Consider the following 14,290-nt stretch of genomic DNA (forward strand, 5'->3'; position numbering starts at 1 on the left):
CCCTTTGCTCCAATAGAGGGGCAAGGTGAGCCCTGTAGTGGTGGCAGTGGCTGGGCCTTTGGGAAGGGTGTCAACTAAAACACACCCCCATCCAGAGAATGGGTCTCTGGCTTTCCCAACTTCGGTGGCACAGGGGTGTTTAGAAGCCACGTTTTCTCCTCTCCCCCCAGGAAAGGGTGAGTTGTGCATTTTAAGGGGCACATCAGGGGGACAGGCAGGGCCATTCAGAGAGGCAATATGGCACAGGCTGGGACAAAAGGATGCCCCGTCTCAGGAAGACCCAGGGGCCCCGGATGACCAGAGCTGCAATCCCAAGAACAGAGCAGGTAAGGGTCTTGGAGAGGTGCGAGGCAGGGTGTGAGGTGCCCACTGTCCATGGTCATGCAGGCCTAAGAGCCCTAGGTGCCCAGGCTGGCTGGGACTTTTCCTCCTTGTGTTGCTCAGACCCTGTTCTTCCCCCTCTTGCCTCCCTCCCAGCTGGGAGGCCGGGGCTGCCTCTGAGGACTCTTGTGGGGAGCTGATGTTAGGGAGAGTGGCCAGCGGTGAGGTCCAGAGTCGGCTCCAATCCCAGCTCTGCACTCACTCCATGGACACATCATTCAGCTCCCTGTGACCCGTTTCCTAATCTTTGAAAAGGGAAGAGTAGAAGCACCTAACTGTGGGGTGGCAAGAGGGTGGGAGGTGGCAATGTTGAGAACCAGGTGGCCTGGGCACAGCATTCCTTAAGGGGTGCAGTTATTTCAGGGGCCACAGGGCTTGTAACTGCAGGGACTACTGGAGAGTCCCTAAAACAGCAGCCTTCCCACTCCAGCCCCAGCACCCCTCACCACCCATAAGCAAATACCCAGGGACACACAGCCTGCACACAGATCCACAATAAACAGAGCACCCGGTGGCCACAAACAGGTCCTCCCAGGCCTGCGGGGCTGAGCCAGGAGGGGGCTTCCAAACCTGCCTCTGCAGCCACCTGCTTCAGAGGGTCAGGCCTCAGTTTCTTCATTTGTAAAATGACGTGGAGGAAGGAAGAATGAACGGAAGGGCGATGGACCAGGTGTGATTATCAGGGCGCGCTTCTCCCACACCAGAGCCGCCCGCGGCATCCGGGCCAGGCCTATCACCCGACCGCAGGCGGCGCACAGTAGGCACACAGGGCGCGGCGTGAAGCGAGTCGCATCAGGGGAAAGGGGCCGGCACCCCTTGGTGGGCGCCCCGGGCGAGGTGCGCCGCCCACCTTCGCGGCCACAGCGCCACTCACCCCCCACCCCCACTTCGAGCGAGGCCGAGACAGATTCTGTCTAAAGGAGATCGCGGCTCAACAGGTAAGGACTCGGCTGGGTTCAGGAATGTGGAAATACGACTCGGAGCAGCTACTGCAGCGAGCAGCGAGCGCGGCTCGCCGGCTCCCGCCCGCCCGCCCGCGCCAGGGGGAGCGCGGCGAGAGGGGCCGGGGCCAGGGCCGGCCGGGCGGGCGGGGGCGCGGGGCCCAGGGCGAGCCCCAGGCGGCGGGGCCGGCCCCACCGCCCATCACGAGCCAGCCGGACGAGTTGTCAAGGTAATTTCAACACGTCCCGGTGATGGATAGGGACCAAGGGCCCCGGCGGGTGCCCCGGCCTGCGCGCTCGCGTCCGGGGTGCGCGCCCCCCGCCCCGCGGGGCCCCCCGACGTCTCCCGCCTCGCCGCGCCTTCCAGGCAGCGAGTGCCCGGCCCGGGCTCGGCGCCCAGAGCAGTCCGGGGAAGGGAAGGCGCGTCCCACCCCCAGGGCCTGGAACCCAAACAGGTGAAAGTACGCGCCCGGCACGCTCGCCGCTACCCGCGATCCCGGCAGCCGCCGCCCGCGCACGGCTCTCCCTCCTCCGACGCTGGGCTCGGCGCCCCTCGGGAGCCCCGGGGGCTCATACGGCTCAGCTGCGTCTCGACGGGGCTGGAGCAGGGATCCCCCAAACAGGACAACCCCGAAGCCCCAAGGGCCGCCTGGGACCCCTCCGGGCTCATGTCTTCCCGGGGGGCCCCCCTGGAGGCGGCTCCTCCCGGCTGCCTGGCCCCCGAGCCACGGCCTCTGGCCACGCGGACACTTACCCGAGCTTCACGTAGAGGACGCCAAAGCAGAGAAACACGTAGAAAATCCACTTGCGAAAGTTTTTGTGCATGATCCAGAGAGGGGGGCTGCGCCATAGACAGCGGCGGCCGGAGGGGACGCGCGGGCCGGGCGGGGGCCAGGGTCTGACGCCGGAGGACCGCACTCAGCCGGCGCTGCGGCTCGGGCGGCCGGCGACGCGCGAGCACTCGGTGCGCGCTGCCACCATGGTGAGCCTGGGGCGCCGCAGCCTCGTGCGTCCGAGAGAGTGACCCCGGCTGGGGGCCGCGACCTCCGAGCCCGGCTGAGCAGCAGCTGCCGGCCCCTGCGAGAGCGCGGGCTGGGTCCCGGCCGGGGCGCGGATGGCGGGCGGGCGCTGCCTCCACTGGGCACAGGCGCCTGGGGCCGTGCGCGCCTCGCCGAGCGCCGCGGCGGCCAATGTGTCCGCACTTGTCGGCCTCCGCAGGTGACTCGAGGCCCAGGCGAGCGAGCCGCGAGCGAGCGAGCGCGCCCCAGGTAGGAGGACCCGCCTCCCGCCCGCCCTCCTCGTTTGCCGCGCGCTCTCTCCCTCGCTTGCAGCTCTCCCCTCCCTTTTCTCCTCCCTTCCCCGTGATACACAAACGCATCCACCTCTCGGGGCCCCCTCCCCAGGCTTGCTCCCTCTCGATTGCCCTCAAGGAACTGGGCTGGGGGGGTGGGGAGGGAGAAATTGGGTGCACTGGGGGAGGGGTGTGGGGGAGGGAGCGGCTCCGGAAAGACACCTGCAGAGGGGCTCGCCGCTCCTTTGCGCTCTCGGCGACGGGAGTGGGGGTGGGAGTGGGGATGGGAGGGGGGACGACTAGTACAGTTCGTGGTGGCCACTCGACTTCTAGTTTCTAGTGTAGAGGGACCCCACCCCCTGTCCATTCCTGATGCGCTTCCCCTGTCTGAGCAATTATCCACGTGGGGTCCTCCTGGGGTCACACCCTTAGCCCTGGGTTTGATGCCGCCCCAAAAGACCTAGACCAGAACGCCCCACCCCCACTCCCCAAGTACCTAGGGTCCCCCATCCACAGCACCAGTGACTGACGGAAGGCTAGCTCAGCCTGGGGACAGGGGAGACAGAAAGTCTAGGTGCAGGGAGATGGCTCAGATGACCTGCAGAAGCCGTTTGACCAAGCACCATGATGGAGCTAGTAGAAGGATGCTAAGGGGGCTTCCCTGGCATTGAAGCGGTTCCGGGCCCCACGGGAGGTCTCTGGGGCTTCGTGTATTCCCCACGTCCCCAGGGTCTGTGCAGTCTCCTCTGCTGGTGTCGGCTCAGTGTTCGGTGCCCAGAGCACGAGGTCACACTAGCCACAGCTTCCTGTGCACCCAGAGTGGATCTGACCTGTTTCAGTGCCGGGCGAGTAGGCACCGTGGCCCTTAATACCCTGCCACGCTGCAATTGTCCCGAGAGGGAGGGACGGTGACCGGTGGCCTGACCGCCATCCGGGCCAGGCTCCTGAGCATTCCGCGCGTTTGCAGCCCTGGACGCCTTGGAGCGGAGCTCCCCGGGGGCGAGTGGATGGAACTGGGGAGCGCTTAGTCCCAGAAGGCCGCCTGTCCGGGCCCGGGAGTGGGGGGTGGGAGTGGGTATGTGTGGAGGGTTCTGGCCGCGCTCATCCCGCCTTGCCCAGTGCCCTTTTGAGCTCAGAGCCTTCTTCCCCACCCCCGCCCAGTCCACTCGACCCCTTGCCCCTGATCCCCTCTTAATCCCTCCAAATCCCCTGAACTTTTGCCACGACCCGGGCGCGGGCCATACTTCGGCCCCTCGATCGGAGGGGGGCCGGTGCAGCTGTGTGGAGCGGGATGGGTGGGGAGGGGAAGATAAAAGGGACTTTGAGATCCACGCAGGCAGGGGACTTTGAGGCACAGAAAGGAGAAAGGACAATAGCACCTCTGCCGCCGCGGTCCCTGCGCTCCCGCACCCCGATGCCTCCCCATTTCACCGAGCGCGAGGCTGATCTGGGGGGACTGAGAGGCCTGGGCTGCGCCCTCAAGGCGGCGGCGCGAGCGGAGTCTGGGGCCGGGCGGCGCGGGGTGGAGGAGCCGCGGGAGGCGCTCGCGCGCGCGGGCGGATGCTGCCACCCGGCGGCACAACGGCGCGACGCTCGGACGTTGTGCAGAGGGGACGCGGGGCCAGAGTATCGCTGGCGACCGAGGCGACGCCGACAGAGCACGGGCCCCAGACGCCGGGCTGCGAGGCGGGCGCTACCCCCGTCCCAGGGTCTGGGGACCACCCCGCCCCAGCCCGCCACTAGCTTCGGTCTGGGCGGTGGTAAATGGGGCGAAGCGCCAGGATCTGTGGAACTGTGGCGGCACCTGGGGGCGGACTCCCTCTGGCTCCGGGACCCCCCGCCCGCCGCGCCCCCGGCCGCACGGACCCCCATCCCAGGCTCTCCCGGGCCCCGAGGTCAGATTGACTCCTGGACCGGCCAGGAGGTTAGATGAGGGTTACGTCTGGCCGGTGGGAAGCCTAGGTTCGTTCACGGATTCCGCTTACCCCTCGATGCCTCAGTTTCCCCGGGAAGAGCGGAATGTAGAATTGCGGCCCAAGGGTCGCAGAGGGACAGCGGCTCGGTCTCGTGCTGCCCCCTGCCGGCCGCGGGAGGGTGGCGGCTCCGGGAGAAAGGTACCGGCTGAGCAGGTATCACTGGGCCAGGCCCAAGGCCTGGCTCTGCCACTGCCAAAGGCGGACCCTGGGGAAGCTGTGTCCCACCCCTCTGCTCCCTCATTCCCTGATGTGAAGATTGTAGCCTGCATCTCCATGAGGGTTCCTGAATAATTCCAAGGTTGGTGGAAGTCTGCCATGGAAAGTTGGGTAAATATCCCCTCCCTCTCCAACACAGCCCCACCACCCCCACTCCCCCAGGCAGCAGGTGGCTACACCTGTGATGCCAGCCCAGACTGGGTTCCCAGGGCTTACTCCAGGCCTCTGAAGTCCTGACCTGGGACAGTGAACCGCACGCCCCCCTCCCATGTTTCTGAGCCTTCTCCCCGCCTCCGCCCCCCGTACACTGATGTCAGCCTTAGTATCTGGCTCCCAGGGTCCTTGCATCTGTTTGAGAGTGAAGGTCAGGGTAAGAGGACAATGTCCAGGATTTGGGGATGATGGAGTGGGAGGAAGGGAAGGGGGCTCTGAGGCAGGGTAAACCTCAGGTTCCCTGCCAATGCTAGAGGGCAGAAGTCCCCAGTCAGGACACACCAGGAGGCCCCCAGGGGTCTTAGGCCACTTACAGGGGAAGCAGCTTCACTCTTGCAGGAATCAGATGTCACAAGCCCCCAAACCAGGCACAGGGAGTCTGGGCCACACCCAATCAGGAAAGGGTTGATGGGGCACAAGCCACCCACCCCATCCCCGGTCCCCATCTTTCCAGGTAGGTGGGACACTCAGTGCCTGTGAGGCTGGGGCTCCCTGCTTGGGCTGGGGCCAGACTGGTCTCTGGTAAGGTTCAGTGCACACCTGGGCTGGGCTGAGGTCCCAGCAGGAAGGTGGGTCTGGTGGTCCCACAGGGCAGATGGAGGAGGGGGTGTAAAAGGTGGCAGGCCCGAGGCTGGAAGTCCACCCAAGGAACTTGCTTACCGGAGGAATCTTCCAGAAATGGCATGGGCTTCAGTCTGTACACAGTGGCTGGAAGCAACTGCTGCCAGGTACAGGTTGGCCCGGGAGTGCCCACTCTAGGCGTCTGTGGGCTCCATGCTCAGTCATCCCTGGTCTCTGGGTTGGCGGGCAGGACTGCAGTGTGACAAACATGGACCCTGGAGTCAGGTAGCCAAGGTTCTCTGCTCTGCCACTTCTCAGCTATAAGCAGGACCCCTCCTACTAAACAGGGAGAGTAAGGGGACTCACATCCCAAAGGATTGTCCTAATACCAGTGTCAGCCCTGTCCCCCTCTGGTGAGGACCAAGAGTCCTCCTGGGACCCCACGGAGTGCCCCAGGTTGATTTGTCCTCTCATTCAACAGGCATGTACTCAGCATCTGTGATGCTCCAGCCAGGAGCTCAGTGCTGGGATACACAGCGGACAGACAGACATGGTCCCTGTCCTCGGGTGCTGGCATGCTGCAGGACAGCAAGGACACAAAGGTAGGGCCAGCTTCCCTGCCAGCTGCATGTGGTTTAGTGAGCATGCACACGTGTCTCTGTGTAAACAAATCTGCTCATCACGGACTTCCCTCCATGGCATGTCTGTGGAATCTTGGATCTCCGCTCCAAACCAGCATCCCCCACAGTGGCTCAGGCTGGAATTTGGGGAGTCATCATCAATTTTTTTTCCTCCCTTTCCACATCTAATTTCTTTTCAAGTCTTTGGTCCTGATTCCAAAACAGATGCTGATTTCACTCTCCCTCTATCCCCCACCCCCACCTGGCACTGCCACCTCCTGGTCCTGACTCCAGCAGCTCCAGCGCTGGGGAAGTGACAGTGGCTCTTCCCAAGGAGATGAAGCTGTCCCTCTGCTTCCTTTCCCGATTCTCTGTTGCACACACCCCAGGCTGCAGCCAGAAGGGTTCTGTACACGTGGGCCAAACCGGGCCACTTAAACCTTCAATGGCTCCTCCCTGCTCCTTCTCCCAAGTCCTCACCTGGGTGTCTGCCTAGCTGTCAGCCTCATCACACACACACACAGCCCTCCTCGTTCTCTCCTCTCCATACCCTGCATTGTTCCTTCTGTCACTTGAACACACCAAGCTAGTCTCTGCCTGTTGGGGATTGAATTACGTCCCCCCCACCAAAGCCATGTTCAGGTCCTAAGCCCCGGCCCTAAGGGTATGAACCCACTTGTAAATAGGATATTTGAAGATGGTATTAATAAGATGAAGCCAAATTGAATAGGGTGGGCCTTAATCCAGTATGGCTGGGGTCCCTATAAGCAGAGGAGATTTGGACTCAGGAGGAGACAGGGAGAGAGATGGCCATGGGACGGAGGCAGAGGTAGAGTTAGGGATTCTGACAAACCATCACTAGACTGCAGCAGACTTCAGAGAAAGCATGGCCCTGCAGATACCATGGCCCACAGATAGCACTTTGGATATCTAGCCTCCAAAACAGTAAGATGAGAAATTCCTGTTAAGTCAGCTGTGGTACCTTGTTACAGCAACCCTGGCCAACGAGACACCACCCCAGGGCCTTTGCACTTGCTGCTTCTCCCAGCTCTATGTGGTCTCAGCTTAAAGTGTCCTCTGTTAGGGTCCCACGGTTCTCCCCTGAGGCACATTCACCCATAGACCCTATCATAACACCTTGTGTCCCCTTCGTGATACTGAGACCAATCTGTCATTATTTGCTTGCTGTCTCCACATCGGCCTGTAAGTTCCACAAGGGCCATTGTCACATCTGCTTCGTTTACTACTCTGTCCCCAAGGTCTAACAGAACGAAGCATATAGTAAGTACTTTATAAGTAATGGTTGAATGAATGATTTCTCTAGTTGTTTTCTGGGGCCAGCTGGCACCCGTGACTTGTGATGGGGAGAGCAGGGACCTGACCTAGACCCCTTTGAACTTTGACTTTGACCTCAACCCACAGCCTCCAGCATCAACTGGCCCCTGTTCTGGCCACCTCCCTCTTGCTTCCCTCCTGTGGCTCACAGCCAGCTTGACTGACCTGCATTTCCTGCCCCTCAGCACTTCTGTGGGCATACATTGGTCCCCTCTGGACAAGGAGCAGGTGCTCCTTGGACCTGGGACAACCTTGTGAAATGGCACCACTGGGCTCATGGAGCAGAGGAGGAAACCAAGAGTCAGGAGGAGGGGCTTAGCCAGGCTCACCAGCTGACAGGTAGGGGGACTCGAACCCAGGCCCCTCAGGCCCAGAGCCTGGGCTCCCTTGGGAGTGTGGGGCCTGAGCCACACAGAAAGGAGGTGCTGGTTACACCATCCACATCCCACTGTGGGGATCCCCTGGCCCGACGCAGGGGCACTGAGAGTGGCGAGAGATGGGAGGACAAGTTCCTGGCAGCCCTAGGCAGGAGCCTAGGGCAGAGGACCCAGCCCCCCTGTGACATCACACATGGATGTTGTGTTAGCCATTAGATTTGGGGGGGCTTGGCTCCATTACTCAGCAATAGAAAATTAATTCAGTGGTGTTTGGACAGTGGAGATGGGGGAGCAGAAATCCAAAAGTACAGAGCATCCAACCCTGGGCCTGGGAAGGTAGAAGAGTGAAAGATGACGCCACAGGGGTGGAAGCCAAACACAGAAGCCAGGCAGAGGCGTGTGGACTTCGTGATAGGGGCACAGGGGGCCCTGGGAGCCTTTGTGGGGAGAGAAGTACCCAGGTGGGTCCTGGGATAGGACATCCCAACCTTGTCTGATCAGCCGACCCCTAGAATTCCCCAAATCTACTTCTCCAAGCCCTCCTGGGAGTCTGCATGCAAATACCTGGTTGGCTCTGGAGATGAAGCCCGTTGGAGAAATGCTATTTGGGACAGATCTATAAGTGTTTGAAAGTTCTGTCTTGGTAACTCAGCTCCTCTCATTGTGCAAGTCTCTTTCAAACCCCCGTGGGCTCCCAGCCCCTGTCAAGGAGGTAGGGACCCCAGAAGGGAGGGGTGGGCTCCTCACAGGAGGGACAGAGCCCACCTGGGGAAAGAGGCTGCGGTAGAAAGATGAGTTCCAGCAGGAACCCTGGAGAATCTTCCGGGAGCCCTCCTGAGCTTCCTCTGTGGGCTGCCAACACCTCAGGGCAGAAGGCATCTGGCCATGTGTCCCTGGGGAGGGAACGGGAGCCCCCCCAGGAGGCAAATCCAGGGGCCTGACAGGAGTCCAGGGCAGACCCTTAATGAGGTACCCAGGAGCCTGGAGAACAGGGAGAAGGAGGGAGCTCCTGGAACCAACACCAGCTCAGCAAGAATAAAATTGCCAGGTTGCCCTCTGCCCTCTGCCAGGGCTATGGAACCAGGCAGTAGGGCATTAATTAAATCGGGAGGCTCTCGGCTGTCTCATGGACAAACTTGCTTGCCCATGGCAAGGGCAATGGGACTTCAAGCTTGCCATGGTCTTCCTCATCATTTTCTCGTTCCTCCCTGTGGCTGGGTCCCCTCTCACTTCTCAGTGACAGCAACATGCTCAGAAGGGTCAGCAAAAGCCACGCCCTCCCCACTGACCTGTGTGTCCCCTGCCTCTTCCCACATAAGAGTCACTTGGAGAAGAAGCGAGAAAAGTGTCTCATGTGTGGGGTGACGTGGAGAGAGAAGTTGAGGTGAGCAGGTGGCCTGGAGTGGGGGTGATCGTTTACTGGACCCCGACCTCGTTGGTTCCTGGGCACCTGTCCTAAAGAAGGTTCCCCCGACCCCCGTGTAAATCGGCGGGGCCAGTGGAATATATGGGGTTGTGATGTACACACATTGTGTGTGCACAAAGGGTGTGCTTTCCAGGGCACATGTTTCCATAAAAATGCCCCACATGGCTCTCCTGCCCTCACTCTTGCCATCTGCCAGGTGGGTGCAGGCCATGCAGACTCCCGAGCTCTGAGGGATGGTAGGCAGGAGCCTGGGATGCAAATGATACAACAAGCACAGGGAAACCCACCAGCAGCTGCCAGACTGTGATGTGAGAGCAAAAGAAGCCTCCATTATGTTAATCCGCTGAGATTTGGGGGGTAGGGGGATGTCTGTTATAGCAGCTAGCACGATTTTCCCTAATACAGACCTCAACTGCCTAGACCGGTGGGCCAAATCCCACAGGACGGCTATGGCACTTAATCCCAGGAAAAGAACACCTCAGGCTCAGGCAGGGGAAACATGGTTTAGCAGTGATGGGCAGTGAGAATGGAAGGGAAAACCCCAATATCAGTATTTGCATGGGAAAAGATGGCTGTGAAAATAACCTCCCTTGCATTACATGCCAAAACTTGCAGAATGCAGTCAAAGCTGTACTCAGAGGCAAATGCGTTATTTTCATTACTGAAAGAAAAAATGAAAACAATGGGCCATGAATTCAGATCAAGAATTTTGATAAGGAATGTATTAGTACAGCGGTTAGCAAATATTTTTTCTTTTTTTTTTTGTATGCTGCATAACAGGGTCACATTTCATTCTTTCTCCATGTGAGTATCCTGTTATTGCAGCACCGTTTGTTGAATTTTTGTTTGTTTCTTTGTTTGTTTATGGGGGGGAAGTACATGAACTGGGACTCGAACCCAGGTCTCCTGCATGGCAGGCATGAATTCTACCACTGAACTACCCTTGCACTCCCAGCAAATACTTTCTAGGAGGCTGGCTGGTAAACATTTTAGGCCTTGCGGGGCCACATGCAATCTCCACCACATTCTTCTTTGTTGCTTTTTCTTATTGCAAGTCTTTGAAAATGTAAAATCCATTCGTAGCTTGGGGATTTGGCCCCTGTATTAGTCAGGACTTTTCCAACTGCAAATGGCAGAGGCCAAGCTGCAAGCAAAAAAGTAGAGGGGTTAGGTGGGTGCAGGAGGGAAAATAGTCGATTCACACAAAAGTTTAAGGCCTTGTGGTTTCAGGCATAACTGGATCCAGGACTCAGATAAAATTCACAGTGATTTCCATCTCTCCTTCTCTCAGTTCTCTTTATCTAAGCATTAGCCTCCTTCTCCGCAGGCCCTCTCCATGCAGTGGCCTCTCAGAGCCCCAGCTTCCATCTTGCAACTTAAAAACCCCAGAAGGAAAGACCTTCTCTTCCCCAAGGCCCAAGGTGCAAGATGGCTGTGGTTCCTCCTGATTGGCTGGCGTGGGTCACATGTCCACCCCTGTACCAATTGCTGTGGCTGAAGAGGACGGCCCTGGGCCAGGTCACATGATCATTACCATGGGGAAAACTGGGGTGCTCTGAGCAGGAGTAGGGGGGTGAATGCCGCCAGGACAAACTGCCAGTGTCCATTACGTGTTCCAAAAGTTTCATTTAACAAGCACTTACATAGCGCTGTGAGTCAGGCACCATTTAACCTTCCGAATAGCCTTGTGATGAGGGAATTATCACCCCCCTTTACAGATGAGGAAACCGAGGCACAGAGAGCTAAGGAGCTTTCCCAGGAACTTGAGGGTGATCAGATATTAGAAATTGACTATAGCATGTTACATCAATAGGTCAATGAAAAAAGTTCACCAAATTGTCTCCAACAAGTGCCTGAAACTGTAGAGCTGTGTTCCAGTAGCCACGCTTCTTAAAGATGATCGTATAATGATGTCGCTTTCGCAATGTGACTGTGTGATTGTGAAAACCTTGTGTCTGATGCTCCTTTTATCTATGGTATGGACAGGTAAGTTAAAAATATGGATTAAAAATAAATAATAGGGGGAAGTTAAAAAGATAATAATAGATGGATATATGGGGGGAAATGTACCTATTGCAAACTATGGGTTATGGTTGACAGAAATATTTTAATATTCTTTCATAAACAGTTAACAAATGTACCACACCAATACTATCAGTCAGTGGGTAGGACGGGGGAGGGATAAGGGGTATAGGAGCATTTGGGTTTTATTTTTAACTTTGATTACCTTTCTGGGGTAATGAAAATTTTCCAAAATTGATCATGGGGATATATGCACAACTAGTGATGATACTGTGAGCCGGTGATTGTACTTCAGATGGTCTGTATGGGGTGTGAGTGTATCTCAATAAAAGTTGTATTAAAAGAAAAAAATTGTCTCCAATGATGCTGAAAAGGTATCGAGTGAAATTCAATGTTCCTGATTTGAAAAGGCAGACACACAGACACACACACAGACACACACACACACTTTCATAGGAAACTCGGACTAGAAATCCACTTTAACAGCGTGAGAAGCACACTTGGACTTTGCCATCTTCCTTCCCGCTTGATCCTCGAGGCCGGGCCTTCGAGCCACCCGAGCCCTGGACTCCTTCCTAGCCTGCGTCCTGGCACCTGCAGCCTCGTGTCCAGTGCAGCTGTGGTCCGTGGTTCGGTCCTGCCTCTGTGCCTTGGTCTACCCTGGTCCCCAATCTGGAATCCTTTCCCCCTCCCCTCCGCCACCATTACAGCCCAACTGTGGGCCCTGACCTCCCGGGCCTACTCTGAGATCCCTTGGCCCTTAGGAGGGAGACTTTGCATGGGAGGCTTCAGGTAGAACCATCCAGCAGAAAGGGCTTCTCTCTGTCCAGAGGAGGAAATGGGCCCAGAGAGGGGCAGCATGCCACCTGAGGTCACACAGCAGTGGGAAGCAGACTCGGGGCTGCCAGGCCTAGCTTGGGGACCTGCCAGCTCTCCCTGCGGCCCCAAGCCAGGTTTTTCCGTCTGCCCAAAGGCTGTTCTGGCTGGAAGAAGGCAAAGGCAGCATGTTTCTCCAGACACGTTCTCTTCCTGTTCGTTCTCGTCTATATGAATCCGAGAGAAACCCAGGGGTGTGGGCGAGGGCCCACCTAGAGGGCGCCTCCTCATCCTCACCATCATTCCCCTGGGCCGAGGAGTCAGTCTGACACCTTTGGAGGAAACAAGGGCTGAGTTTAGACCAGGGCTGGACAATTTAGAGCACATGTTTTTCACTCTGTTTGGGGTTTCTAACTTAAGTTCCCACCAGAACCCACAGAGCTCAGCTCAGGCCACAGCAGAGAGTTCAGCTGTGTCCCTGCCCCAACCCCTGACCAGGCCTGAGCCTAAGCATGCCTATTCAGAGAGGGAATGACATGGGAATGGGGGCTGAGGGGCTGGGTGTCTTGCCCTCCCCAACCCGCCCACACGGGACCTGGAGACCAGGGTGTCAGGTTTAGATAAGGCCTGGCCATAGTTCCCTCACGAGCCCTCTGCTGCAAGGGCCGAGGCTCTGCGTGGGAACTTCCAGCCTCCCCAGCTGCCCTGCTCCCACTCCAGGGCCCAGGCTGGGCTGTGTTCACCACGGACAAGGGTGCAGTGCACCAGACAACTCATGTGTGTGTGTGTGCATGTGTGTGTCCCACACCCCTTCTCTTCCTGCTCTTTCAGTGGGGGTAAACTTGAACCTACCCTATGTCCTCTGACAGCTGGGGTGACAAGATCCAGGTTTGAGATCAGTTAGTGGCACATAATGAAATAATTGTGCCTTATCAAAAACAAGAAACAAGGGATTTGGATGTTGGCAATTGTTATTATTAAGTTCACCTGGACATAAACTCCTTGCGGTTAGGGGCCACACTTCATTTCCCTGTATTTCCTTCATAGAGCTCAGACTTGGGGGGCAGTAAGCATTTATCATTCTTGCACTTGTTCGTATTTAACACTTCAAGAAGAGCTGTGTCGTACGCCCATTTAATGCTTGTGCAAAAAAATAAAAGAGGAAAATCATTTAAACATTAAAAATACCAGAAAGATCCCGGTTTGAGCTCAGGGGAGTAGGAGGCCCCTGTCCAGCCCAGATTGAAGGGGCTTCTGATTGCCCACTTGCCGTGACCCCCCATGGAGAGAGGAGATGGGCCACCCTGAGTCCCCTGGCCGAGAGCCCTCCATCGGTGTCGCCTCAACCCTCCGAGCATGAGGCTGCAGGGACCAAGGTGAGCCCCAAAGGGCCCTGAGAGCTGGGTGCAGAGCCTGGAGCTCAGACCCCCAGGCAAGGGCCAAGTCCCGTGTCGCTCGCCACAGTCCCTGCTGGGCTCTCTCAACCTCAGCACCACTTGCATTCTTCGTGGGGGAGGGCTGCACCTCACAGGATGTTTAGCAGCATCCCCAGCCGATAGCACCCCTGTCCCCAAAGGTGACAACCAAAAATGTTCCCAGAGGTTGCCAAATGTCCCTGGGATGGGGGGAGCTGCATAATCGCCTCTGATTGAGAAGCACTGGGGTGAGCTGTGAGATGGGGTTTTGGTGAGAGAAGGACCCTGGCTCAGTCATCACCTAGGGCCTGGCCTGGGAGGTAGAGGCCAGGGTGGGTCACAGGAGTGGCTGAGCTCCAGTTTGCAGGAAGTAGAAAGCAGCCCAGACAAGCAATATCATCTTAAACAAGAGGTGAAGATTTTGCACCACGTCTGTTCACATTCCACTGATTCTAATCAGTGAAAGCCACACCTAGCTGCAAGGCAGGCTGGGAACTGGGGCCTTGGGCCAGGACCAGCTTCCTCCGCGCCCCGAGAAAAAGTGGACAAAGGGTTCTGGAGGACAGAAGGCAGCCCCGTCACTCCCCTTCAGACCTGGTCCCCACCATGGGCCCTTCCGCCCAATCACCTGACACCTCCCCAGGATACTCATTTCTCTTCCTGCAGAGCTCTTCCAGGCCTTTGACTCAAGAGTCCCGAG

The 14,290-nt window shown here is 57.8% G+C and overlaps 1 protein-coding gene across 2 annotated transcripts in view; it reads right to left on the minus strand.

The window, feature by feature from the left end:
• Positions 1-4,896, minus strand: part of WNT7B (Wnt family member 7B) — a 50,577-nt gene extending 45,681 nt beyond the window's left edge. The window contains exon 1 of one of the 2 annotated variants that reach the window (XM_077169171.1): positions 4,599-4,896. Coding sequence is in view for 1 of the 2 variants with exons in the window: in XM_077169170.1 (XP_077025285.1) it covers positions 2,077-2,147 (71 nt within the window). In the remaining variant the exon portion in view is untranslated. Of the gene's footprint in view, positions 1-2,076; positions 2,148-4,598 lie in introns of those variants that run through there. The other variant, XM_077169170.1, reaches the window with a different exon arrangement.
• Positions 4,897-14,290: the final 9,394 nt, after the last annotated feature.

The sequence above is a fragment of the Tamandua tetradactyla genome, chromosome 7, assembly GCF_023851605.1.
Source record: "Tamandua tetradactyla isolate mTamTet1 chromosome 7, mTamTet1.pri, whole genome shotgun sequence".
NCBI lineage: Eukaryota > Metazoa > Chordata > Mammalia > Pilosa > Myrmecophagidae > Tamandua > Tamandua tetradactyla.